This window comes from Lates calcarifer, linkage group LG19 (assembly GCF_001640805.2).
Source record: "Lates calcarifer isolate ASB-BC8 linkage group LG19, TLL_Latcal_v3, whole genome shotgun sequence".
In the NCBI taxonomy this organism is placed as follows: Eukaryota; Metazoa; Chordata; class Actinopteri; family Centropomidae; genus Lates; species Lates calcarifer.
The window spans coordinates 11,631,369-11,657,380 of record NC_066851.1 but is presented as its reverse complement, the minus strand read 5'-3'; the positions used below and the strand labels follow the sequence as shown (position 1 = coordinate 11,657,380).

Genomic DNA, 26,012 nt, shown 5'->3' with positions numbered 1-26,012 from the left:
TGAACGGATCTTTTACTTGAAGGCCCAATGCAACTTGCATAACGAAGGGACCCTGGAGCGCTAGTCCGCTGTCCTCCGTGCAGCAATGAGCACATACTTTCGGCGGGCTCCCAAACACAGAAATATGTCACTGTGGCGCCATCCATTGGAAAACCAGTGCAATATACGGCAGTTACACAGCAGTTATTTGTGTGATTGCTGCCAATTTATTTTCAGATTTATAGAAAACAAAACAGACAACAGCAAAATCTATAGCTCAAAGTAATAGTAATGAATAACTTAAAATATAATATAAAATTGTATTTTTCTAATAGTGAAAAAGTAATAGAGGATTTTCCCTGAATATACAGTATATACATTGACATTATAATTATCCACAAATGAAGATCTAAATTTGAGTTATTCAAATAGATTATTTTCAAGTACAGGCCTATATTATTATTTAAACTTGATGTACTTGACGATGTTATTCAAATGTGTAAAACTATTCCAATTTGTTCTGCACAAATTAACGAAAGAAGTATTTGTAATTTCAAATAATCATCCCCCCTCTGGGGCTCTATTTGTCAGTATAAAGAATTGAATAAATACATAGGATTCAAAAGACTTCGAAGATTCTGAAAATTCCTAAAAATGACTCTGGCGTTTTGAAGACAAAACAAAACAAAACAAAACAAAACAAAACAAAAAAACAAAACAAAACAAAACAAAACAAAACAGAATACACACTACAGACACTGCTGGAGGCTGTGGGGAGGAGAGACCACCGATTTTCAGTCCTTTTCCGGACCACCACCAACACAGGTATGTAACGACCTAAAATATCAGACCTTTCGAATGTCACTTCTCTTTTGGTACCAAAACCAAATAACTTAATTTTTTTTGTTAGTGATGGTTCTAGTGTGCGGAGGGTTGCAGGGTGTATTTTTAGCTGTTGATATGTTTTGTACAGACACGTTATAGCAGGTACCATATGTTGATTGTTAATAAGTATCTTGCGTCACTTCCTCCACGTGGTCTCGGCCCAAACTCCCGCCCGGAACAGTCGTTTGTCAACACCGTCGTGCAGCCCAGACTCTCGTGTCTGTCTGTGCCTTTGTGTGTATGTGTGTGTGCGTGTGTGTACCAGTATCCACTCCTTTACTCTGTTTTTCCTCCAGAATGGCAGCAAATAAAGAGGACCCCGACCTTGACGAGATTCTCGCCAACGAGGAGGAGCTGGAGAAAGCTTTGTGCGTGCTGGCTGGAAGCGACCCAGAAAACTGCTCCTATTCCCGGGTAAGAAAAGCTTCCTGTACCGCATCCCTGCAGCCATCGCCCTCTTTATGCCTCTACCGTCGCTTTGTCCAGATACAAGTACTGCAGTTTTAGATGTAGTGATTTATTGAGAGTTTCACGCTATAGTTTTGTTGTGTGTTATTATAAATTTTGTTAATCGGTTTGTAGCCTCTGCGGTTCACAAATGAATGAAACTATTGTGAAATTACATTGTTGTCCATTTGCTTGGTACCACTACATTATTTATGTTTACTGATAACTGGAAACTTTCTATTAGAGAATGTTAAAGAACAACTGCAGCCCTTTATCACATCATGTCACTGCTGTGTATTTCGACCTCCTGTGTTTATTGTTGCAGGGCTATGTGAAGAGACAGGCTGTGTTTGCCTGCAACACCTGCACTCCTAATGCTACTGAGCCTGCTGGGATCTGTCTGGCCTGTGCCAATAAATGCCACGATGGACATGATATCTTTGAACTGTACACCAAAAGGTATTTAAAAATAACATTTCTGTGTGTGTTGTACTGATGACACAAATTTTAGCCCCTGTTTGCTTTATTGTGAAAATCCATGTCATGATTCTCCCATTGAAAAAAAATATGTTTTTCCTCCGAAGAAATTTTCGCTGTGATTGTGGAAATAGCAAGTTTCGGGATTTCAAGTGCCAGCTGATCACCGTGAGTCAGTCGCTTTTATCATTTCTGAATGAATCTGTATCACCCAATCTTGATTGTTGAAGTTATTCCACCTCTTCTTGTATTCACAGGCCAAAGATGAGGAAAACGTTAGAAACCTCTACAATCACAACTTCAATGGCTGCTACTGCACATGTGACCGACCGTATCCAGACACAGACGATCAGGTATTCCTCTTATTTTATCTCATGTAATTCATGATCATTTGGATGAAATCCAGTGTTTATGTTTGCCTCGTCTGTCGCTATACAAAACACCCTTTTATCTACCTAACAGGACAATGATGAGATGATTCAGTGCATCATCTGTGAGGACTGGTTTCACAGCAGGGTAAGCATAAGTCAGGTTATTAAAATGAAAGGATTTCTATGCACTTTTTTTCATTCTGATTTACATTTTAATACGACTGTAAGTCTTCATGCAGTCACTTTGTCTTTTACAGCACCTGGGCTGCACCATGGTGGAGCCTGAGGAGCTGCAGGAGATGGTGTGTGAGGCCTGCATGAACAAGGCTCCTTTCTTGTGGACGTATGCCGCTCACTTTGCAGGTAACAAACTCTCCTGAGCTGCTTGTCACAGGCAGCAAAAACAAACCTGTGTTTCTAAGATTTAACAATACAATCCAGAAAATCCTGTTTTTTTTCCCACTTGTCTTCCCCCTTCAGTGCCGCCTGTGATCAGTGTCAGTCATCCTGAGGAGGGGGAGGAGGGGGTAGAGGTCGATGTCGAGGTCGAGGAGGGAGGAGAAAAGGAAGAAGCCTCTCAGTCCAGTCAAAGTGGGGGTGAGGAGCCATCCACCAGTGCTGAGCACACCAAGGAGGAGGTGAGCCTCTATTTCCATTTTTGCATGGACGGTTTGCTGACTTATATCAAAGGTTTCCCCTCATTATGTTGCCAAATGTGTTGTGCACACATACCTTTGTGATGTTTTCCTTAAACTGTGCTCACGGTGGATTATAAAGGAGAACATCACTCTTTTTGTCTTGCACAAATCAATTTAAAAATAGCACCTGCATAATAGGCCAAAAACATCTGAAATCACTCCCTCGTTCATTCATTCAGCACTCCCTGTATACACACTCAGTTTTCTCTATAGTGGGTGATGTGTTGTGATTTCAGACACTTATGAAACATCATCATTTTGCGTCATTGCTGACAGGGGCAGCGTTGCACAACTGTAATTTTCAGATCCATAAAATAAAAGGGCTAATGGGAAGGGATTTGTTAGGAAAGTGTCCCTCGGTGGCAGCTGTTGCGTTTGTGATGCCAGTCGACCACTAGGTGGGGCTGGAGGGTAGTGAGCGGATTATAGCCTCCGGAGCAGGCTCTAGCTCATGTTATCGTGCTTTCCCCCTCCTCTGGGTAATTAGAGGAGAAATGACCCATGAGGCACTGCTTCTCCTGCTCTGCAGACGACTTTGGCCAGGCTTCACAGGACAGCTTACTGTAAACTGGTGATTTTCATCGCCCAATCATCTCACCGTGTCCGTCGCCTTGAGACTTCCCCGGATGAGTCTGCAGTGCCGTGTGCGCCGATGTTTTACAAAACCCAGGTGTTATCATCTATTACTCCTGCCAGTATAACACAGTAACTTGCCCTCATCCTCTGCTATTATTTGCATCTTTAGGAAGTGGAAAACCGGAGTTCCCCTTGCAAACGGACTCATGAGCAAATGACAGGCAGCCCTGGAAAGGCCACCACCAAAACTGTGGCATGCAGGCTTAAAGAGCTGCAGGCCCAGGGGCTGGAGAGGCCGAGACAGGGAGCAGTGTTCTGGCCTTACAGTTGGCGCTCCGAGCTTTGCACCTGCACAAGCTGCAAGGTGGGTCTCAAATAATAGCTCTCAGGTTATAACATAAGCTTTGACAAAGGGCACCAGAAAGCCACATGCAGGTGTTTGCTCTCCAAGTTGATCCTGGTTAATGTAACAATATCTATGAAGCCCCTGAGCATCTTTTTTTAATGAATGTTTCTGTGCAGAGGGCCTATGTGGCTGCCGAGGTGCAGTTTCTCATGGATCAGTCTGACACCGTTCTGGCCTATGAGAACAAAGGCTTGGATGAGCCGTTTGGGCAGCACCCGCTGATGGCACTGACAAGCTCGATGGACCGTGTCCAGCAGCTGGAGGTCATTTACGGTGAGCACGGGGAGGGCAGGCGGGGTAGTTGGGAGGATATGAGGTCGGTTTTCATCCTGGGATGTAATCACGTAAAGTGAAATTTATGGGAAAGATGATTGATTGAGACTTTATGTGGACTAATTAATCATGCGTTCTTCCCTCAGGTTTCAACGAGCTGACAACTTCGATCAGTGCATTTTTAGACCAGTGTGTTGCTGAAGGAAAGGTGAGAATGGACTTCATAGTGCAAATATAAGCTGGACAGTATTTTACTCTAACATCCATGGGCAATGTGTGTCTGATTTTACATGTACATGTGCAGTTTTTCAGCCATGTTTGGTGGACGCTGGTCCATTTCTCTTTGCCTTTTTAACTTTTCCAAATCTCAAACCTGACTCATTCCTCCTCTGTTTCCATCAGACGGTCACAGTTGAAGCTGTACATCAGTTCTTTGAGGAGCTGCGGGCTAGAAAAAGACGCAGAACCAATGCAGGATATCAGTAACAAGAAGACCAACAAGCTGCTGCCATCATATGCTGGGTTCATATGGTGCTTTGAATGAATGAGTGAGTGAATGTGTTGTTTGAGAGATGACCCTTTTTTCTCTGCTGAATAAAGGGCCTTTTGCTGCAACAAATGTGATCCTTAAGCTTGAACAGTTAGTGCAGATATGACTAATTTCCAATTGTTGTAAAATTCTACTTCTACATCTCCTTATTTTGGTAAGGATTGTGAATTTTGGCGTTCATTTTCATGTCTAGTTTTTTTTCATCGATTAATAGTGATGCCTTAACTTTGAAGCTGATTACAGTTTGTTACTTGAAACATTCTTGATGTTGAATGCATATTGATACATCTTTATGAAGAAAAGATTTTGTTTCAGCACAGTGCTTTAAAAAAATGGCTGTATGCCAGTATCCAGTCATTTTGACTGGGCTGCAGTGTGCTTACATTGAGGTTTAAGGTTAAGAGGTTTTTCTGGTGGCATTCAGTTAAGATAAACTTGTTTGTAAAAATGATGTGAGGGAATATCACTGTTGTATGTGAAATAATGCTCATAATAAAGTTATCACATATTTCTAGTGCATAAACAACCCAAATGAGATCAAATGAATTCCATAATATCAAACCAGTTTATTTTGAGGATGCCCAAGTTGACCACTGTTATGCACCTTTTGAGGTGACAGTAGAAAAATAGATTCAGTGAAACTAAATGCAACTTAATATCAATCTACAAACATGTTTTCTATGATACCATACAAGTACAATGTACCTGTTATAATTCAACACAAGCAATCACACATTTCAGATGGTTCAATTTCAAAAGGTGCTAAATAACACTATGTACACAAAACAAGCTACATGAGATTTCAAAGAACTATTTGATGCAGGCTGGTAAGCTGGTAGAAAAGAGCTTGCATAGACATCAAAGTCACTTCTCCAATAAAAGCCCAGCCGCAGGCGGGGGAAGGCACTGACTTCTCTACAGCAAAGAGCAAAACAAGAACTTTTATTCAATGGAACATTGTCCTGGAAAATAAAACAACTACCCAACATGAACATGGGGAGGAATCTGGAGTTTTGCATTTTTTCCCCATGAAGCAACCTAGATGGAAAAATGATTTTTCTGCTTGGCAACTTCATTACTGCTAAGCAGAGAGCTAATATCCTCAGATCCTCTACATATTCCTATTACTTTTAAAGTAAAAGGAAAATAGGGGGAGGAAAAAAAAACATCTCTACAAAACATGGGACTCCACACCATCTACAATATTGAACAGACTGCCCTAAATGCCTAACATTTAAGAACAAAATAGATTCTGAGACACAATCTTTATGTTTTATACCACACATTCTTAGTGAGATTTCATGACAAAGACAAGTACACAGTGTTGTCCACTACAGTAAAAACACAAACCTTCAACAACCACTAAAATGTGATAGAAACCATTAAAAATTCATCAGAACATGTGGAACTCAATTCATTATATACAATTTCCATTGGAGATATGAGCCTGCAATCGCCAACTTCTTCAATATAAGATTCCTTTTGTTCGAGATTTGTTTGTTCCTTTTCCCTTCAGCTAATAAACAGGTGGCTCCGACAGTGCAATGATACGCCTATGTGAGGTTGTGTGCCAGCTGTTGGCTCTAACAGGTTTTTTATGTGTGTACGTGCAGGGTTGTGGAGCTACAGCTGCTGCGGCTCTTTAACAGTATATTTGACATTATCAACACTGACTGCAGGTCCACGATCTCCCATGAGCTGGTGTGATGGAGGCCTGATGTATATACATGGTTTTAGCATTTGGGTTTAGTGAAATCCACCTCTACCACCCAGACCGCAGTGAAATGTGTCTGTAGTGAACAGAACAGTTGAGTAAGCAGTCGACAGGTGTTGTGATATAATGACATCATACTAAATTGAATAAAGGTAGCTAAAACTGAATATTCCAAGCACTGATTAAGGCTTTAGATTCAATTATTTGATGCTATTGGATTAAACAGAACAACAGGGAGCTCTAGCACACTGACCACCACTCTCTGTGCCAAAGACTCTGGTTAATCATCTCAGACTCTGATATGTACAAACAGACCTGACTAAAGATGGGAGTGTACAGTACTGAGATTGTCTAAACACCTGTGTGTATCAAAGTTATCCTTGGGCTCATTCTCTCATTCTCTCTCTCTTCTCTCTCTCTCACACACACACACACACACACACACACACACACACACAGAGACACACACACCTGTTCCAGCTGCAAAACCAACAAAACCCCCCACACTCCATTTGATCACTGTATGTCAGTTGCCATGGCACCCCTATATTTTCTAACTGTATCTCAGTAATGAACCCGCCCGCGATTCTTCTGCCCCCTCCCTTTCTCTGGAAAAAAAAGGCAGGCTTCTGCCTCTAAGCTAGACACTGAGAGGTTGTGATAGTTAAAGCCTGACACAATTATCAGACTGGGTTACTGGAGAATGACGAGCTCTGATGACCTACTTCCTGTCAGATCCAATTCCCACTTTGTGAGACCAAGCCTTGGCCCATTACTCATCAGCACTGCAGAATCATGACCAGGAGGGGAAAACTAGTCAGGTAGATTGCTATAGGCATGCTACAGGAAGAAATGGAAATACAAGTCATGGGAGGAAAAGAATACAGCCAGATGTATTTACATATGATTTTATCACAATACTCTGTCCCAGACTGTGTGCCATTGTTCGTTTGTGTAAATTGAGATTCCTATCCAGCCTATCTCCCCATTCTATCCTGAAAATAATCAAGAGACAGCAGAGCTGATGAATATAGTCTTTGTTAAAGTGTCAGTTCGTAACTGAGCTACATCTAGTGTTGTGACCTCCTCATGCAGGATTCACACAGCATAGAGCTAACCTGTCTTTACAATCAAACTCAAGAGACCAATCCACCCCGGTGGAGCCTGAGTCATCCTCTAAACCAGCAGGACTAGGGCAGGCTTGCAGAGATCAATTACAAGAATTGACAGTTAACCTACAGCTCTTACTCTTTCCAAACTCTGACTGTGTGATGGATGGCACAGTGTGATAGAGGTAGGACAAAAGAACAGATCCTATAAATAGCAACCATGGACCACCCCTTTTCCCTGCTCCTGTCAAACACACACACATATATGCAGGCACACATTTAGTGCTTTGCCATCCATTATGATGGACAGCCACTCATCACTTTTTCCCTTTTCTAAACTTAACCCCTGGACTTCAACTGGGGTTAAAGTGCAGATTTCTTATAAGGGTAGTCAGGCTTGCTGGGTGACCTGCGGTCTCTGGCGATTTCCTCGCTCACACTGTTCCTGTGAGGCTGCTGGAGGGGACCCGGGCCCGATGATTCTCCTGCTAGAACCATCTCCTCTGGGGCGTCTCTAGGTCCCGTGTGCCTCTCCTCATAGCTGTCCATGTTTCCACTGGGGGACCGTAAATGGCCTAAGCCATGAGTCAGGTCCGTCTCATTTGATCGCCCCCTTGAGATATGTCCCATCCTAGGCTGGCCCCCAGAAGGACTGGCAAGGACTCCATCATGCCTCTGAGAGGTCATACTGAGGACATCCAGCCGTAGTGGGTCTGGGGCAGTCCGTCCCTGCAAATGGGTCTGGGGCTGAGAGTCAGAAATGTAGGGGGGTGGATAGGAGCTGGAGGGTGTGCAGCTGTGGCTGTAGAGGTCTGGTCCTGCAAAGGAGGGCAGGGGGTGAGTGGAGGTTGGGGTTGCAGGTCGGCAGGAGAAGTCATACAGGTCAGGGAACTCGGCTTGAGCCTCCAGCTTGGGTTCAGGAGCATGTCTCTTGCAAGAGTGACCATGTCCAGGACCGTGGCCGTGGCTGAGGCGGGCAGAGGGGCAGGCCCCATGGGGCAGATGGTGGCCTGAGGGGCCCATGGGGCTGTGAGGGCCGTCTCTGTCCATCTCTACCATGTGCTGCTCCCTCAGGGACATGACCGAGACACCCAGTGCAATGTCAGGCATGAACTCCCTCATAACAGGCTCCATGCTCATCTGCATCGGAGAACAGATACACATATGTGATGTTACCTGACAGGAGAGCAAGTGATGAGCCAAGGCACAGACCATGAAGGTGCATTTGAATAAACAAAACAGCACAAGGACTCTAGGAAGTAACACACACACTCACCGCTTGCTGGTCTGAAAGCAAAGCTCGGCCCATGGCCTGCGGGTTGGTGCAGTCTGGGGGCTGGGGCCTGGGCACAGAGGAGTACTCTGAGCTGCCATGCTTGGCAGCCGCATGGCGCTGGATCAGGGTGCGGTTGCAGGGATAGGAGAAGGAACGGGTGGGGGTCGGCATGGGCACACGAGGTCGCCAAGCACCCTTGAGCTGAGCATGGCTAGGCGTGGCAGGGGGGTGGTATGGGGGAGGTGGAGGAGGTAGGGGTGGGTGGAAACCCGCTACCCCTTCCAGCTCTGTGAACATGCTATCCATGGCCGGGCTGCTGTTTACCCGACAACGACCCACCTGGCGCAGAGCCAGAATTGGACTCTCATCTCCAAACCGTTCGTCAGGGAAGAACTTGTATGGGTTCTGGAAAAAAAAAAAAAAAAGAAGTAGAAGGTTAAGAGATCTTTTTCCATTGTGATGCTGACAAAGCAAACCTTATTTTAAGATTTATCTGTCTGGAGTGGTTGAAGGTCTGTTTTTGCTGCATTACTGAGGTCTGTCGGTGTCCTCATTCTTACTATCCCTGTTAGTATCCCAGCCTTAGCAATTTCATCCCCCTCTAACCCCTGGGGACAAATTCTCTGCTTTCTGCTAACCTGCAGTAGCTCAGTGGCTCCGTCTGCCAGGCCGAACTCCCTCAGCACCCGTAGCTGCAGCTCGTAGCTCACTGTGGCTCCTTCACCACAGTTGAGGGCATAAGCTCTCTGGACCTGCTCTGTGTGTCTCAGCTCCTGAAGCCTACGGATCATCTCCTTCACCACTGACAGCTGAGGCACTGGAAGATACAAACAATACAAACACACACATTAACTTGATAATAGCTGTGTTAATATAATAGCTTGAGACTTTATTGATTTTATGTGGGGCCAGCCAGCAAGCTAAGAATCAGCCACAGAACAGCATCCTGTTTAAGAATACTTCAGCAGTTTTGATATTTGCTGACATGAGCTCCATTACCGTTATGATTTACTCATACCTGAACATTTCTCTTACCTGGAATTTCATTGGCAACGACTGATGGAGCTGTGGTTGAATTGCCTGCCATTTGCTGGTGGTTGATCATGTGACAGCACTGAGGAACAGCATTGTTGACCATGTAGAGTGTGTCTGGGACGTTGGACATGCGCACCAGTCGCAAACGCACCAGGTCTGTCTGCTCCACCATCATTTCATCAAGTACAGACTGAGGACAGACAGACAGGAGACAGCAAGTGAGACCAGAAATTCAAAAATAAATGAATAAATAAATGTCCTATGTACAACTCAAGGACGTGGAAAGGGTTTACAAATTAGTTCCACTTGATTGACAATCTAGTAATGACTCTCTGGTCTGTGGACATGTTCATAAATATTCATGACCCTGGGAAGGCCTATAAGTTATTAGGAAAGTGTGCAAATGGACATAAAATGAATTTCAGTCAAGATGATGGAGCTAACTATTAAAAATGGTGAGTATGCATAGCATCAACTGGGCATGGATGGTTTTAGCACGTCTGAGCTGTGAACAGGTCCACAAATTTTCCCAAGGCTTTTAATGGTTAGACTGTCCTCTTCACAGAATCTCAACTCTCTTTAATGATAGCTATATCAGTGAAGCTCCATTAATCAGATGTGAATGAGCCTTACCTTAGCCTCCTCCACGTAAGGAGAGAAGAGGCGGGGACGCACATAGATGCCAGCGTTCTTCTGCCGCAACCAGGCGTTGGCTTTTCCCCCCTCAGCTGTGGGCAGCATGTCTGAGGGAGGGGTGCTTATCAAACCCCTTTTAAGCTGTGAACAGAATGAAGAATGTGGATCAATGCTCTGTTTAAGCAGGTCACAAGTGCACACTCACAGCAGCTGAGAAAAAAAAAGTCAGTCTAGGAGTACTGACCGCGTCAGCGAGGACGTCACTGTTGGGAGGTAAGATGTGCTCAGTTCGGATGAAGGGCAGGAGGGGAGACAGGATCTCTTTTAGTTCCTCCACATCCAGGTCTCTCCTTTTCACGCCCCTCTTGTTTACGCTGTGAGCTGTGCCGCTCAACAGGTTGGGCTCTGGGTAAATGAGGACAGGAACAGCCATTAGCAGCTTTTTAATATCATGCATATGACCGTGACTATTTATGTAACTGTGATTATGCTTTTAATGCTTTTAAGTCAACCTGCGGGCTGTTTTTCACATTGTTCAGGGAAGTTCAATTTACCAAATTATGGATAAATACTGCATTGCCTGCCATGTATTTCAGCTTTCTGAAGCGGGCTGCTAGCCCTTGCAATATCATGACTAATAACCTTGACCAAGAACTCTACAGAGGACAGTTGCTTACTAGGTCAGAGAAGACAATGGCATGGCCAGTCAGTATGAAGCCACTTCCTGCTGACTTCATTTTGAGGGTAAAGTTTGGCTCCTTTTTATAATGCTTTTAAATGTATTTTGAGGGCTGTGGTGAGTGGGTAATTTCCTCAGAGCCATTAGGGGGGCTGCTCAGAGGGTAATTATAGAGTGTATTATCTTACCCCTGTCTGCCATCCTCTTAATAAGCTGCTGCTCGCCCCACTTAACAACATACTTGAGAATGTCCTGTTCACTCGCCTGTGAATGAGAGCAAGGTACAGAGAAACAGAGACAGACAGAGAGCAAGATATAGGACAAGGTTAGATATCGTCGAGAACAAAACTGGGGAAGCTGTTAAAAGAGGATAAGGTGAAAATACAATATGTTCAGACTGTGTCCCAGCAAAGCTCAGGCCTGGTTGGTTTGTTTGTGTAGCTGGATTACAACACTTCACCTCCACCATCTGGTCTGATGCCCGAGTAGTTTGGCAGAGCAGATGACAGATCAGCTTTGATTAGGTTCTGGGTTTGAAGGCATTTCCCTCCAGGGAATGGTGTTACTCAACTCTGGAGACCCTGAGTGTCGTCAGTGTGTCTATGTGTGTACGTGTATAGCATGTGATCCATGCAGAGATTGTGTTGATGCATCTGTGTGTGTGTGTGTGTGTGTGTATTTTCACAGAGCAATCATTGAGAACAAGTTAGACATCTATTACTGAAACTTCACACCAGAAAATGCATCTTCCACATTATGAAATGTAATAGAGGGTGACAACAGATTAAGAGGTGATGTTCTGTGTCCTTACCTGCAGGTAGTCAGACTGAATTGCGCTGAGGAGGTGCTCTTTACTGAGCTCGTAGAGAACATCTGAAGTGACAACCTGACTGAACTCTTCGCAGAGGAAGTGCATGGCCTGCCTGTGGACCCACTTGGAGCCATACGGCTGAGAGCTCCACTTCAAGATGGGGACGAGTGAGTCCAGAGACAAGCTTTCCACAACAATGTCCTCACAGCCTGGGAGAGACGAGGAGACAGACAGACAATTTACACCCCGATATTCAATCAAATCCAAATTTATGGGCACAAATGTATCCAAAAGTAAGTCCAGATGTTAAAGCCCAGTGTAGAATATTTAGAAAAAATAAAAGAGAAGCAAAACAGTTGACGATTATTGTAATATAAGATGCAATTCCTCAACCACTGCCAGACCATCAGTAGTTTTGACTCATATTCACTGACCCAGGGAGTCTACCTCTAGTAGCCCCACATCCTCCTTACTGCATTTCCTAAATCAGAGCACATACCAGAACAGCAGGCAGTGGTTTAACTCTGTAACACACCAACCCACAGAAATGCCTTTGATACCTTGATGTGTTTCAGTCTCAAGCTGACTCCTCTTAACCGTGATAAGTAAACACAGCAGCCTGAGGAAATGTGCTGCCGGTGCACAAGCACACACACTTTGCAAATGTGTACACACTTGTGTGTGCATAAATCAAAAATGCATTAAAAAGCCACAGAAAGCTCAGGGAATTAGGTACCTGCTGCTCTGGCTACTTAAAAAAAGAGCTAAGTTTTGAAAATTCAGGCCTATACTGGCACTCAGACGCTCAGACACTTATTCTAAGAGGGATCCATTAAGGCAGAATTAAGCCCCCTGACATCCATTTAGATTACCATATGATTGGTTTGGTCGGGCTATCTCTGCCAATCCCCGACAAGCTGGAGCTTCAATGGCTTTTATTCTTAGTCTTTGTCTGATCAATGACGTTTAATGCAAAATGGACATCTGTGGAGATAACGCCAGCCTGACTGACGTCTAGCCAGCCCAGAGCCGCTCTGAACTGAAACATAAGCTTGCCAACTTCCTCATTCCAGGCCATCCTGTCCATCAGCTCTTGGTTGGACCAGTAGCAACACTCCTTTGGGAAAATCTTATCTTAAACTAGAAGATCTAAGTTGCCTTTCTACCCCCCCCCACCACCACCACCACCGCCACTTTGAACATACACCCTGAGAAATTGGACACCAGACTTGAGAGTGATGACTCCAGCAATGCATTTGCTTTTGAATCTGGAGCTTTATATCCGTTCAAGCACAACTCACACATTTTTAAAGATGAACACATACACGTGTGAGCAATGATGTACATGCACATACACATATATGCATAGGCACACACGCTTATGATGCACTTCCCCTTGTGGGCGTTTTTAGTTGTAATAGCAAGTTAGAGAAATGCAAAGCAGTTGCCTGTCAGTGTTTTAAACGAAGGGTGGAAATCCTGCATCGTTAAGAAGACAGATGAAGTTGAAATGTGGACCCAGGCACTTTGCCTTTTTTATCTACCATAAACAGACTAGATGAGGGAATGGATTCCCAACATCTGTGCCTCTGTCTCCACCACTCAATCCCCACGCTGTCTGTCTTCTAGAAAGTGCTTTAGCTAGTTTCAGTCTTTCACCTTTGCATCTTTTGCCCATTTTGCCCAAACACACACACACACACACACACACACACACACACACACACACACACACACAGATGCACAAAGGCAGACAATTCCCCACTTGGGACCAGTGGCACAGGAAAGCAAACAGCTCTGCTCTGCGTTAGCCCATTAGAATTCACAGCGACAGCCAGTCTTTTAAAACGCAGCACTTTTATTATGAGCTGGAGATTAGAATCAGCATTATATCTAATACTAACCCGCCTCCCCTTCTCTCCACGGGTGGCACACCACATTCACTGGAGTGTAGCTGACTGACAAGAATATCAACGCAACAGCAGGAGCAGCAACAGCCAGCTCTACACTACGCTAACTTTGGAGGATGTATGCATTTTGTCTTGCTGTTATTATTTGGAGCTCTGTGTTTATGGAGCACGGAGTCTCTAAAGCCACTTAAAACATCAATTGCACTCAATGGTCTGTAAACAAGCCTGTGGATGTAAATCATGTCTGATGGTCACTCAAGGTCTAGGCCTTCGGTCAACACACTCCAAACACAAGATTGGGCACTGAAAGCACTGGTCGGACAGTGAGCATGGAGAGAGAGACAGCGCTACAGTGCACACACTGAAAACCACACCAACTGGCTATCATCTCTGTGGTGCACTTGAAAAATTAATAAGGCTTTTAATATTGGTTGCCATTTGAGTGAGATGGAGTCATAAAGGGATACACATCTTGAAAATGAATAAAGAAGAATGACAGAGAACTCAACTGCTCTGCAAAAACCTCCATGGGCCAAAACTTCACAAACTCAGGAGACAGTGAGACAGATGAGAGGACTCTCTCCATATGAAACCCCTGACATAAGCCTCTCTGCTGCCTCCTGAAGAGACATGACAGATACTGAAGCCTCCAGTGGTGGGATGGACTTAGATGAATTTCACGTTTCATAATCGACCCACAGATGCCAGGAGTATTTGATGCTTTGGAGTGTGCAAGGTTCAAATTCGGGGAAAACATGTGGAAGAGGGAGCTCAAAAAAAGGGTAATAACAGGAAGTTGTAGAATAGACAAAGAGAGGGGACTTGGATAAAATGACACCGGGTCAACCTCAACCATCTCAACACATTCCACACTGAGGTTTCATGGGAACTGTTTAGAGCTGTGCAACACAGTGGGAGAGGGAGGAGAGGGGATAAAAATACCTTCCAGTAGGGGCTTGTTGAGAGGGGGGATGGGAGGGACAAGGAGGTGATGGTGTGTGGGGATGACACTATTTGCCTGCTTGACGGCTTTAAGCTGCCAGAGTGACCCTGAGAGTGACACTACAGCTTGGGGGTGGGAAGTGGTGTCTAACCAGCTGTGTGTATGGTACTAGTGTACAGTGCTATTCAGATCACAGCGCAAGTGATTGATTCTTGGCTCACTGGTCAAGTCAGATGGCATAAATAACTAAATTAGGAACAAAACTGCAGCACAATTAACACTTAAAAGGTCTGCAATATTTACATGTGTGGCGATTCAAACCATGCACAGAGGCTAAAACACCTGTATGTTGAGTGTCTGTAGCTGCTTCAGAGTAAAAGCTTTTCAGCCACAGTGCATCTGATGAAGTCAAGGTAGAGTATGTAGGTATCACTAGAGGGCATTTACTGTGAAACAGCTCCACTGTTTTGACTCACAAAAATTATACAGTACATTTTTGGTAGGTTTAATAATATTGTAACAGTGTTTAAGGTGAAAATAATATTGTTTTGATTTCATTACACAGCATGAGGCAGATAGATTATATGGTGAAAACATTTAATTCATCTCATATCACCATCTCAATATTTGACAAATAGTTGGATGTAGGACGTTTTGTGTGCATTCGAAACAGGCTGTTTAAAGCACTGCATATTGCAAAGGGTATTCTGATTGAAGGGGAGCTTTGTTAGGTGTGTTGGAAACTGGACAGCTCTGAGACATGCCACTCTGGAGGAAATGAGAGTGACAAAGTGACTGGCTTGTGTCAAACAATGCCTGTAACCTTGGGCATGCTACTGGGGCCATTCTGAAACAGCAGCGAGTCGAAAAGGCAGTGTCACTCGAGTAAAGATAGACCAGTGACGAAGTGGACGACCAGCGATGAGCTGTTGACAGCAGCTCGGATGCACTGCATGTATCAGACAGTAAGCTGTCTGCCCCTGGAGACACAGACAAACCCTGCAGCCTGTATCAATCTGCTACTGGCAGCCGCAGCTCCAACACCCATCACAGTCGGCCAAGCTGTTTAACAGTAGCCTGATCTGCACATCCATATTGCACATATGCTAACATATGCATAATGTAGTTTTAAAGAGAGGGTAGAATATTAAGACAAGGATTGTGAGACACAAATATGACTGCATGGAGGGGAGAGATTAAAGACCAGCGTCTTGCAAGTCATTAATTCACAAAAAAATCCAGGCAGTTATTACAAAATCCAACTCATATTATCGAGTCCATGGAAACAGACACTATAATTATTACAGGCCGGACTGACAAATTAACTTTAAAATTCACGATAAAAGCTGTTTAACTAGATTATCACAGCTCACATTGAGGTTTTTAAGCAATTTGTCCTTGCTGAGACCTTAGCAGCACAAAGACTCATGTAGTCAGTGGACAATTTAATATGGAATGCGCTGGACAGGGAAACAAGTTTATCAAAATATTATCATTATTGTCCTTAATTATACCACATCCCAATTTTTAATAAATGCCTATTCAATGACAAAAGCTACTTAAAGCATTACACCACAAGTTGTACCAACAGACCAGTTACTGAATCAGCATGAGAAAGGAAACACATACACTAATATATAAAACATGTCTTAATATAGATCAATGGTTATACTGCCCAGCAACACTTACAAGTAATGTGGGTGTAATCACTTCACGTCTAAATCTTTTTGAGTGTGTTATAAATGTGTGTGATTATGACTTACCTTGAGCCAGCATACTGAACTCCAAGAATAGAGCGATATGGTACAGCTCCATGGCCTCCTCTGTGCGTGTGCTGGCCCCACGGCCCCCTGACACGAGTGCTTGCACTTCGCCGAGGCTGCCTGCTGAGGGGCTGCCCCGCAGCACCAACCCAAGCTCCACCACATCTGTGTACATGCAGTGGAGAATAACCTGCACATATTTCCGTGGGATAATGGACTCATCCAACACTATACGGGTGGGAGTCTGCAATGTGCGCTCTGTCATTTCCTCTCCCGTTCGGATACGTCTCTGTAAAAGGTTCCTAAAGAAAGGAGAACGCGCTGAGAGGATTGCCTTGTGCGCCCTAAGGTCCTCGTCTGGGGTCCTGGGCCCCCCGTTGCCTACTGAGACCCCCGTCTGTGCTGCAGCCACAGCCCCTCTCTCATTACAGCTCTCTATCATCTCAGAGTCTGAGGAGAAGCTGAGCAGAGCGTCATAGTAACACATGTAGTCAAACAAGCCCTTCATATCTGCCTCCAGGGAGTTGGGTGTACCAAACTCCTCACTGAGCTGCACCAGTACATCCACATTCTGGAGCCTGGTATCTTCCGCTCCACCGACCCCAAACTCCCCGGTGTACAAGTAGTGAAGCAGGGCAGAGAACATGGGCACATCAATGCCAGCTGTCTCAACGTCCATGAGAACCTCTGCTCCGTAGCCAGGAGATGAGGACAGCAGAGTCTTGAAAAAGGGGCAGCGGGCAGCCAAGATGGCCCGGTGAGCTGGGAAGCAAGTACCTTGAAAGATGAGGTCCACATCTGTACAGTACTTGTGCTGGTAGAGGGCAGCAAGATCCCGCTGCAAGCTGGGAGCCTCGGCACGTGCCAGGCTTGCCTGGAAGCTCAGCTCCTTGAGGGCTGCCGTGCCCTCATACTCCTCCACCAGGGCGTTTGTGTCACGGACGTCCCATCCTGACAAAAGTTCCCGCATCTGCCGCGCATGATCTGCTGAGCGGCTGGATTTCCTCCTTTTGATGAACCTCCGTTTGAGGGTCGCCAGACCAAGGCTCTTCTTCTTCCTGTCTGTGGGCCGCTCATGGCCGTGCTCCAGGCTGTACAGCTTAGACTCCCAGCCATATCCTTGCTGAGAGTAGGATGAGGTCCCTGGAATGAAAACACACTCAGGTTAGCTTCAAAAGAATTTTAATTTGTGTATTAACACCCAAAAATCTTTACACATTATGTAAATAACGTGTTCACATTATTACGAAACTATGATAGTTTTGATGACATACAATCCCAGATATTTCATTTAAAAAATGGTCTTAAGGAGACATGAAACTTCAGTTCAACACCATTTCACCCTTGAGGCCAGACTACTAGAAACACAATCTGTCTCTGGCACCCCTGTGGCGTGGCCAGCTCTATCAGGCCAAGAACACACTGCCCTGACCCAGCTACTAGAGCATTTGGCTCTGGTCCAACAATAGGAAAAAAAACAGAATCCTTTTATTTTGTTTTGTATCAATATGATTGTCCTGCTTTGCACCTCCCAATGAATTTCAGTTCATTTGCATACTTGGGTCCCATCAATTACTCTGAATAGCAGTTATCTTTGGCTTGAGAGACAGGACTCATACGTCAGAGGAGGTTCTGCCAAGGAGATCCTCTCTGCCTGCCCTTCTCTCAGCATCCATCAGTGTGACCCAAATAGTAATCATTCTAACACTGTGAATCATCTGTGGCCCAGGCCAGCTCAACCAAGCAACTACAGAGCTCAAAGCAAACTTCAGAGGTCTCAAAGGCTACTGAGATAATTTGGCTGCTTTAACAATACTTTAAAGTAGAAGTCTACAAAAACCTCAGACGGAAGTCATTTTGAAACTGAAATTAAAAATGTTCTTTGTTAAGGACGGATTTATTTAAATCCACATATGAAGCAGTTCTCCAAACCCTCTGGCACTGAGGGCTGCAGGGATTTAAGGACTAAACTAGAAAGACTCCAATCACTGATTTAGGAATATCAAAGACGTCTCCTAACAGAGAGTGATAGACAGTCTGTAACAACCACTCAAAAATGCTAGTTAAAAATTAGTAAGATGTGTATTGTGCATGGCATGCATAGAGTTAACATGCAAACTAATATGGCAGACTTTTTTTGCAGGCACAAAGGCAAGGGCAACAATCAAAAGTTTAAAAAAAGGCCTTTCACACTCTGAAAGATGTCTGAAAATTCAGACAGAAATATTCTAGCTGCAGCATCTCTGACAGTGACATCAACACTGTGGAAAAATGTGACAGACTAACAAGCAGCCTAAAGCTGGTCACAGGTTTTAGAGATTCTTTAAAACTCCAAATACATACTGTAATTGTGGTTAACCACCAATGTTGGACACACATTCCTTTGCATATCTGCCCTTCATTACACGTCATAAAATTCACATGGCTGAGAAACGTGGATGCATTGCTTTTTAACACATTTGAGTCATTTGTATGAGTCAACGGCCCAGTTCAAGAGCTCTCATGCACAACAATATTCACCTTTTGAACCATTAGTTGTCATGGAAGCAGGTTAATCTGATCTAAAGTGTGAGTTAGACCCACATTATGTGTTTGTAGCAGGTGCCAAATTGGGTTCAGGGCTATAGTTTTAACACTTCATTTCAGAAGAGAGTGAGAAAATTGTGTCTGACTAATAGTTCATCAAACACAGAGATATTTTATCATACACGGACTGCATATACAGAATGATCTATCAGAATTGACTGGGTTAACCACGCCACCAATCACAGGACAAGTAATTAAACCAGACATAAAATACCTACCTATAAAAGTCTGCTGTGTCTGTGCATTTCCCCCTATGCGTGGGGAGCATGAGTGTGGATAGCTAGATCCATTGGCACCCATCCTCACTTCTCTTCACTTGCTATTTGGGGGTCCCCCCTCTTGCTGAGTCATTCTGCTCAGACAACGTATTCCTCTCAATCCTCAGCCGTGGGTCAGGCACAGATCCTCTGAAGCGTCCTCAGAGCCCCTGGCCCAGCCTGCCATGCCTGGAGAGAAGAAGATGAAAGAGGACAGAAAGAACAGTAAGAGAGATGTTTAAGCCAAAGAGTGATTACATTTTAAATGTTGCTGACTAACATCTCACAGAGATTACAACATGATGAGTTTGGACAGCTTGGACTCTGTCAAAGATAACAAATGGCCAGGAGCATCAGTGTTAAGGAAGCTGAACAGAGGGACATCTATTACTATCCATCACACTATTTTATCCACATTGATTTCAGCACAAACATGAATCATAGCTGCCTTGGCAATTTTACAGGCCTGAAATGCTAAAAATTGTGTTGAGAAGGTTTTTTGAGAGATAGTCTTCATCTGAAGACTGTGTTTTCAGGCTCCTATCTATAATCTTCAGCAGTGACTTAGCTTAACAGAGACTTCCTCTGCTCGGCCCTCAGGAAACTCTGACTGGCAGTCAACAACAAATCTAATGCAGATGTACGTAGATTTTTGTGGGGAGGCACAAACCCAGCACAGTCCACTCTGCCTTTGCCAATCTTGTCCATTTTAGTAGTTTAAACATTTGTAGTCTAATAAATAATTTGGATGTTTTTCCAGTGCGTATAATTGTACTGCAATTTTAGTGACAATTCATTGACCAAGGTCATATCAATTACAGCCAAGCAGCTTAGTATTACATTCTCATTAAATTACTATTAAGTTTATCTCTGAGCTACTTTTCAAACTGCATCTCTATTCAGTTAATGCCGCTACAGAGAGACTCAACTAAGCACTGCATCACAGACTGAACTTGTTCAGTGAAACTCTTTTTAAAACATTGTTTTTATGGGAAATGTCTTGCTTGAATGCAATCTTAGTGTGTGATGTGACACAGGGGTGGGCCATATTGCGCTTTATACTCTGAGACAATCCACATTTGTCGACATAGCGTGGCTGCTTTCCTTTTAATATTTCTGGCTGTAATGGGCCATTTTGGTCTGTGCTGCAATGAATAGAACAGCTTCATGGCAATAACAGACTTAATTTTTGTATCAACTTTGAATTTTTCGTTTATTAGTTCATGGATTAGTCACAAATATTCCTATCTGGTTATTCTGTCACTTGACAATTTCTCAATAGGCCTTACATTCCATTAAGCTGCTTCAGGGTACTGATATCATGAATGCTGACTCACTGTTGCACTGTCATGACTTACAGGGAACTTAAACAGAACAGAGTCATTATCAATATTCCTGTTTAGCAGTAATGCCTCTGCTTTTACAGGAAGTTAAAATGTCTGCAGTGGAAGTGGCCAATGGAGTTTAAATTTATTGTATCTAGACATAGTATATCTATATTGTGATAAATAATATACCTTCATAGAGAATTTAATCTATATTGCACACCCCTAATGAGTGATTTAATTATTTAGGTGTTTGTTAATTTTATCTATGTTCTATCTATGTTCAAGATAGGGACAGAGGTGAGCAACTGCAAATAGCTCCATATGGTCATTTTACCTCACCAAAGTCCTGCCAGCCATGGCACCAGCCAAGGTGCTCCCAGTAGGTTTTCTGTTCTCTCTTTTGAACTGTCACCAGCTATGAGCTCACAGAAAACAGGGCACCTCATTAACTAAGCATACTGTCAACCTATCAGGCTATTAATTACAGACGGAGTATATCTGACTTCATTTCTACCAACCAGTAGATTGGAGATCAAAATTATTTTTCAAACCAGAGGGACAGCTTCTCCAATTTCCATGGCACTTACATCTCGGGTAGGTCTGTATAATTACATCCTTTTATAAACATTATCAAGAGAGTTGGAAATGTAATGCTCATTACTCTGTACCTATATCCACATTTCTTCTCTCTTCTGTGTGTTAAACCAGACAGAGAACTAGAGTATGATGGGAGATCTGTTTTATCTCAGCCTGCTAGTTTTTCCTGCCTACCATACTAATAAATCATTGTGTCTGCCCCTGTAGAGCAGCACTCCTCAGCCTCCCAAGGGTTCAGTGGAAAACCACAGCCCCTGACTCCACACACACACACCACACACACACACACACACACACACACACACACACAAATAGTCACAGAGCAGTCACAGAGCAGTCACACTGGAGCACACCAATAAAAATGTTAGTTGATCTTTATTTCATTAGACTGCTTTAAATAAGCCCCATCTTCACAGGGAATTCATTTGGACAAAATTAGAAATTGAATTTGAATATGTAGGAGAGGAGGAAGCCCTTGAGATATATACTGTCTTGTTTACAAAAGGGGGTGGAGGGGTAGGGGGTCCTCAGAGGAGCACAGCAGAGGCAGAATAAAACAAAGCAACATCAATTGAACAATACTCTGACTCCCAGCTAGGAAGACTCACGGCTTTAACTCATTCAAAAGAGTGAACCAAATTTAACTGCAGCTGCAGTGCAGAATTCTAAAAGCATAATTTAGGACAGCTATTTCCTTGAGACCTGACTCACACTGTTCAATAAGAAGCATCTCTGCCATAATCTCTCTGATGCCGAACATTAAGACACTTTCCTGCAGTTTAGACTGAAACAGAGTGTGACTCTGTTGTGCTCCGGCTGGGAGCAGAGGAGGGCAGTGCCACAGACGGGGGAGGGCAGACGCCAGCCGAGCTGGACTATGCGTCCCTAATGAGAGGTGACAGGAGACACTCCCTGCCCCCACCTATCTCTCTCTTTCTCTCTCTCAGCACACACACATTCACACACAGACATACGCAACCGTTCAACCTGCTCACCTCACCTCCGTCATCTGCATTATTTTATTTTATTTAAATCAGCTACTTGTAGAGGTTTAAGAGACAGAGGCCCAGCCTCCCACAGAATATTAACATACAAAAATGCTTGGGCACAAGAACAGGACTGATGTATTATTCAAATGACAGTCAGGGCACTTTATCAATCATTTATGTGGATTTCCTCATCATGGCTAGAGAAAAGGGAAGTGGCAGGTATATGGGTCTCTGTTCCTGTTTGCAACCCACAAATTTCTGGAGGACATTCTTATTAGTTCAGCACAGACTTTTACAAGTCAGCTCCCTGAACCAAAGCTCAGCAAATGAAATGCGCAAAGCCAACATCCTGAATCAAAATGACAGAAGTAATGAAGCTAGGATAGCATGACAAGACTTCAACAATCAAAAGTGATGTGATGAAGAATTACTTGGGCACTGTAGCGCATGATTGAGATATTTCTACTTCTTGCATTTCTGGCTATTCTTATCAGTTTATGGATCTAAAGGCACCCATTGTTGTTCTAAAATGGATGCAAAGAAACCTGGTTGCTGTGTACTCCAGTAAATCCTTTGAATGAAATGATGAAATCACCACCTTTTGATAGTAATCTTTGTGAGGCTCAATGACCTAATCTGCTGAAGATGAGCAATCACTGTGTCACAGTCAGGCCTGGATAAAAGAGCAGCAACAGCAGAAACACTGAAACATCGTCCCCCTAAACACTTGTCTGTCTAAAATTACACAGTAGTCTAACATGTGTCAAGGCTCTAAAATACATTGCTAATTTCTTCAGAGATTTCCTATTAATCCATTGATAAGTCCTGTCATACTGAGCCCAGATGAAACATAGATAATTTACTTTCTTGACTCACACACAATGAAAAAGAAAGATGTAGGTCTTTTCCAACTAATATAAAAAATGTTTTTAACCAGTTCTTTGCTACAATTATAGTTTAGAATGAGTAAATAAGTAAAAAGTTTTGCTGTGACAAAATCTGTTTAGTGGCCCGTGGGGAGAGTTGCCCATTAGATGCTTTGCTAACCAAGCTGGACAGAAATACTGCTTCAGACAGTAATTATAGACCATTTGACTCTTTGGATATTTGATACAATCAGAGGCACTCTAAAAGGGTCATAATAAGCAATGCAGTGGTGAGCAGAAACCAGAACTTTCTAACACAGTGACCTCTACGGTATTGATGTGTCTGCACACATCCCGCAGTGAGATGTGCAAGTGGAATAAGGACCGCAGGTGGAACAAAAAAAAAAAAAGAGAGAGAGAGAGATAAATTACTCCCTCTACTTTCATATTTTGTCTGAAATGATAGCTGGAGAGACAAAACTCATAGGCAGAGCAGACTGCTTACCTCTGCAGTGTTTTTGCCAATCAGGTCAATCAGTATGACAGTGAATCAGGCCATTGGACTTATTACAGGGAAGAGATACAGGAAACTACAGGAATCAGAACAGGCTAGAAAACAGCAACAAACTGAGACAGACAGAGGAAACAAAAGTGCCCACAATGATGACTCACGGTGGGCAGCCTCTGGATTAGCCTGTGTCAACCAACAATATGAACCGTGGTGCTGCATATTTGACATTTCACTGGCTATGTTGTCAGCTGATTACATTTTTTTCTGCTCTGGAGGCCATGATACTCAAGCAAAGAAGTGGATATCACAGATAGTATTTACCCAGCAATAAACATTTTTTTCCATTTAGACATCTGAGTGAAAACATCATGATACCTACAGTGACAAAGAGTGAATGGATGAATGACATTCTTACTCTGCCGGCAAACCAACAATGAACAGGGCCATCTTTTCAATAAAGAAATGTTAAGTGTGCACATACTAATGACTAAACAAACACAGCATGGCAGTCAATCTGCACGGCATGAATGGCAACTCAGGAAACAATGAGTGCTTATTTTAAGTGTGTTGTCAATGCTCCTTGTTGAGTTCTCCATCCAACTGGCCAGGGTAAACAGCACTCAGGCCAAAGTCCGGCTCATTCAGTTAGTCTGTGGCAAGTACTTGCAAGCTCACGGCCTTTCATGCCAGTCATGGACTTCTGAGCATCTAACTCCAATAATTACATGTCATTATATGGCCCTGCAGCACTGACACAAATACTTAACCTGGAAAGAGAGTAACCTAAATACTGAGGAGTAAACGCACCTTTTCCAAACCAAAAGACAGAAAGACATACACAGCTTGTCTTTTAGAGGAAGGCAGGGCATACAGAATGCTGAGTCCAACCTGAATTTCAGTGAGATTACTACAGGATTATCACAGTGTGCATATGGCTCCTACCCACTTAAATAGGTAGTGACACCAACCAACATCATATACATTGTAAAAGAACCCCCTTAACACAGCTAAACAAACAAACTAAAACAATAAGAGTCAGAGCTAAGGCTGTAGACTGTGAATAGGACAGGATGCCTACAAATTGCCAAAGGATACCTGCAAATATACAGCAATTACTGACCTTTAAATTGAAATTATATTTGACTCCTGGTAATTATTATATGACTCAGACACACCAATAAACCTTTATCCACAGATAGGATGCAGGCTGCAGTAAATGATAGACTTTATTGTTGCCATAGCACATCCTATCAACAACTATTTGACACAGAGGCAATAAACAGCAACATGTAGGCTGATTCGCAAAGTGAAATTGCACATCCATCCTGAACTTTTCTACCGAACTGGATTCACAAACAGGAAAGAAGTGTGTGCTTCTGTAAAGAAATCAATCATTTGCAATGGCTTTGTTAGCTTAACGTTAACGCGGAGCTATTGTTGGTCTTTGGGGCTGCTGGTGGGCTATCGCTGCTCAGCGGAAGCCCTGGTTAAAAGTGCTCGTAAGAGGAAAAACCAAGCGGGTTGTTTGTCTCAGCTGATAAAAATGGGAAGTAATGTCCATATATTTCACTACAGCCTAGCAAGAGGAGTCATATTCACCACAGCCCTGTAATTAGTAGCATATTCTAAGAGGCTAGGGTAAGCTATCTCCGCTGTGTCGCTTTGACTTTACCCCTCGGAAACAGCAATTTACTTCGAGCAGGATGCGATGCAACTGTTGAAAGCGAGCGGTCAATATATTTACCAGAAAGCGGAGAGCTTCGTGGGCATCATTTTTCTTCCTATCACCTCGTAGTTTGGTCAGTACTCCGACCCAAGTTGTCCCTGGCAGAGAGAGAAAAAATGCAGCTCAACACCTTCTTTTTCCAACTCTGCTCATTACGCACGGCTCGACGTCAACGTCCACATTCGATCCTTTAATATGCGACAATTTCTACTTGCGTCGACTTTCCGGCGGATTTTCAGCATTTACCTCGACTAAAAACTAAAGAAAAACCGTTTTTTTACTCTCGGTTCGGTTCGGTATTTCCCCATAGTAGCACAACGCCTTGTTGGGTGGTTGTTATGGCCTATCCCAACGCTACCCGTTTCAAGCTGGCCAGAATGACAAATTGAGCTTCCGGTCACGACTTTCAAAATAAAGCGTCGTACACGTTACATATTTCGCATCATTTAGCGCTTGTGCAATAAAATATATACGCAATAAAAGCACTTTCAAAAACACATGTTCGGTATTCTACCTTGAAAAATTATTTTAGCAATAAGTCTTTGGAAAATCCGGGACATACCCTTCAAATCAGGCAAGGTAATTGTGCCCTACGCCTCTGTCACGCATTTAAT

The 26,012-nt window shown here is 43.5% G+C and overlaps 2 protein-coding genes across 3 annotated transcripts; one reads left to right on the top strand and one right to left on the bottom strand.

Annotated features, from left to right (window-relative positions):
* The first annotated feature begins 700 nt into the window (after positions 1-700).
* On the top strand, positions 701-7,381 carry LOC108892444 (putative E3 ubiquitin-protein ligase UBR7). Of its 2 annotated transcripts, XM_018689989.2 has the most exons (12): positions 701-804; positions 1,161-1,278; positions 1,637-1,770; positions 1,896-1,956; positions 2,046-2,141; positions 2,251-2,304; positions 2,417-2,522; positions 2,640-2,797; positions 3,603-3,797; positions 3,956-4,112; positions 4,259-4,320; positions 4,515-7,381. In XM_018689989.2, the coding sequence occupies exons 2-12, from the start codon at positions 1,162-1,164 to the stop codon at positions 4,596-4,598; spliced, it is 1,224 nt and encodes a 407-aa protein (XP_018545505.1). In that variant the 5' UTR covers positions 701-804; position 1,161; the 3' UTR covers positions 4,599-7,381. The 2 variants fall into 2 exon arrangements, with proteins under 2 accessions (XP_018545505.1, XP_050934231.1); XM_051078274.1 differs by lacking the exon at positions 701-804 and having other exon boundaries at positions 1,017-1,278.
* Positions 5,205-25,765, bottom strand: btbd7 (BTB (POZ) domain containing 7). The gene is made up of 11 exons (XM_018689973.2): positions 25,417-25,765; positions 19,343-19,570; positions 16,539-17,681; positions 11,923-12,131; positions 11,300-11,375; positions 10,677-10,837; positions 10,430-10,573; positions 9,797-9,986; positions 9,400-9,578; positions 8,762-9,166; positions 5,205-8,625 (listed from the first exon to the last, which is right to left on the bottom strand). The coding sequence occupies exons 2-11, from the start codon at positions 19,422-19,424 to the stop codon at positions 7,849-7,851; spliced, it is 3,366 nt and encodes a 1,121-aa protein (XP_018545489.1). The 5' UTR covers positions 19,425-19,570; positions 25,417-25,765; the 3' UTR covers positions 5,205-7,848.
* Positions 25,766-26,012: the final 247 nt, after the last annotated feature.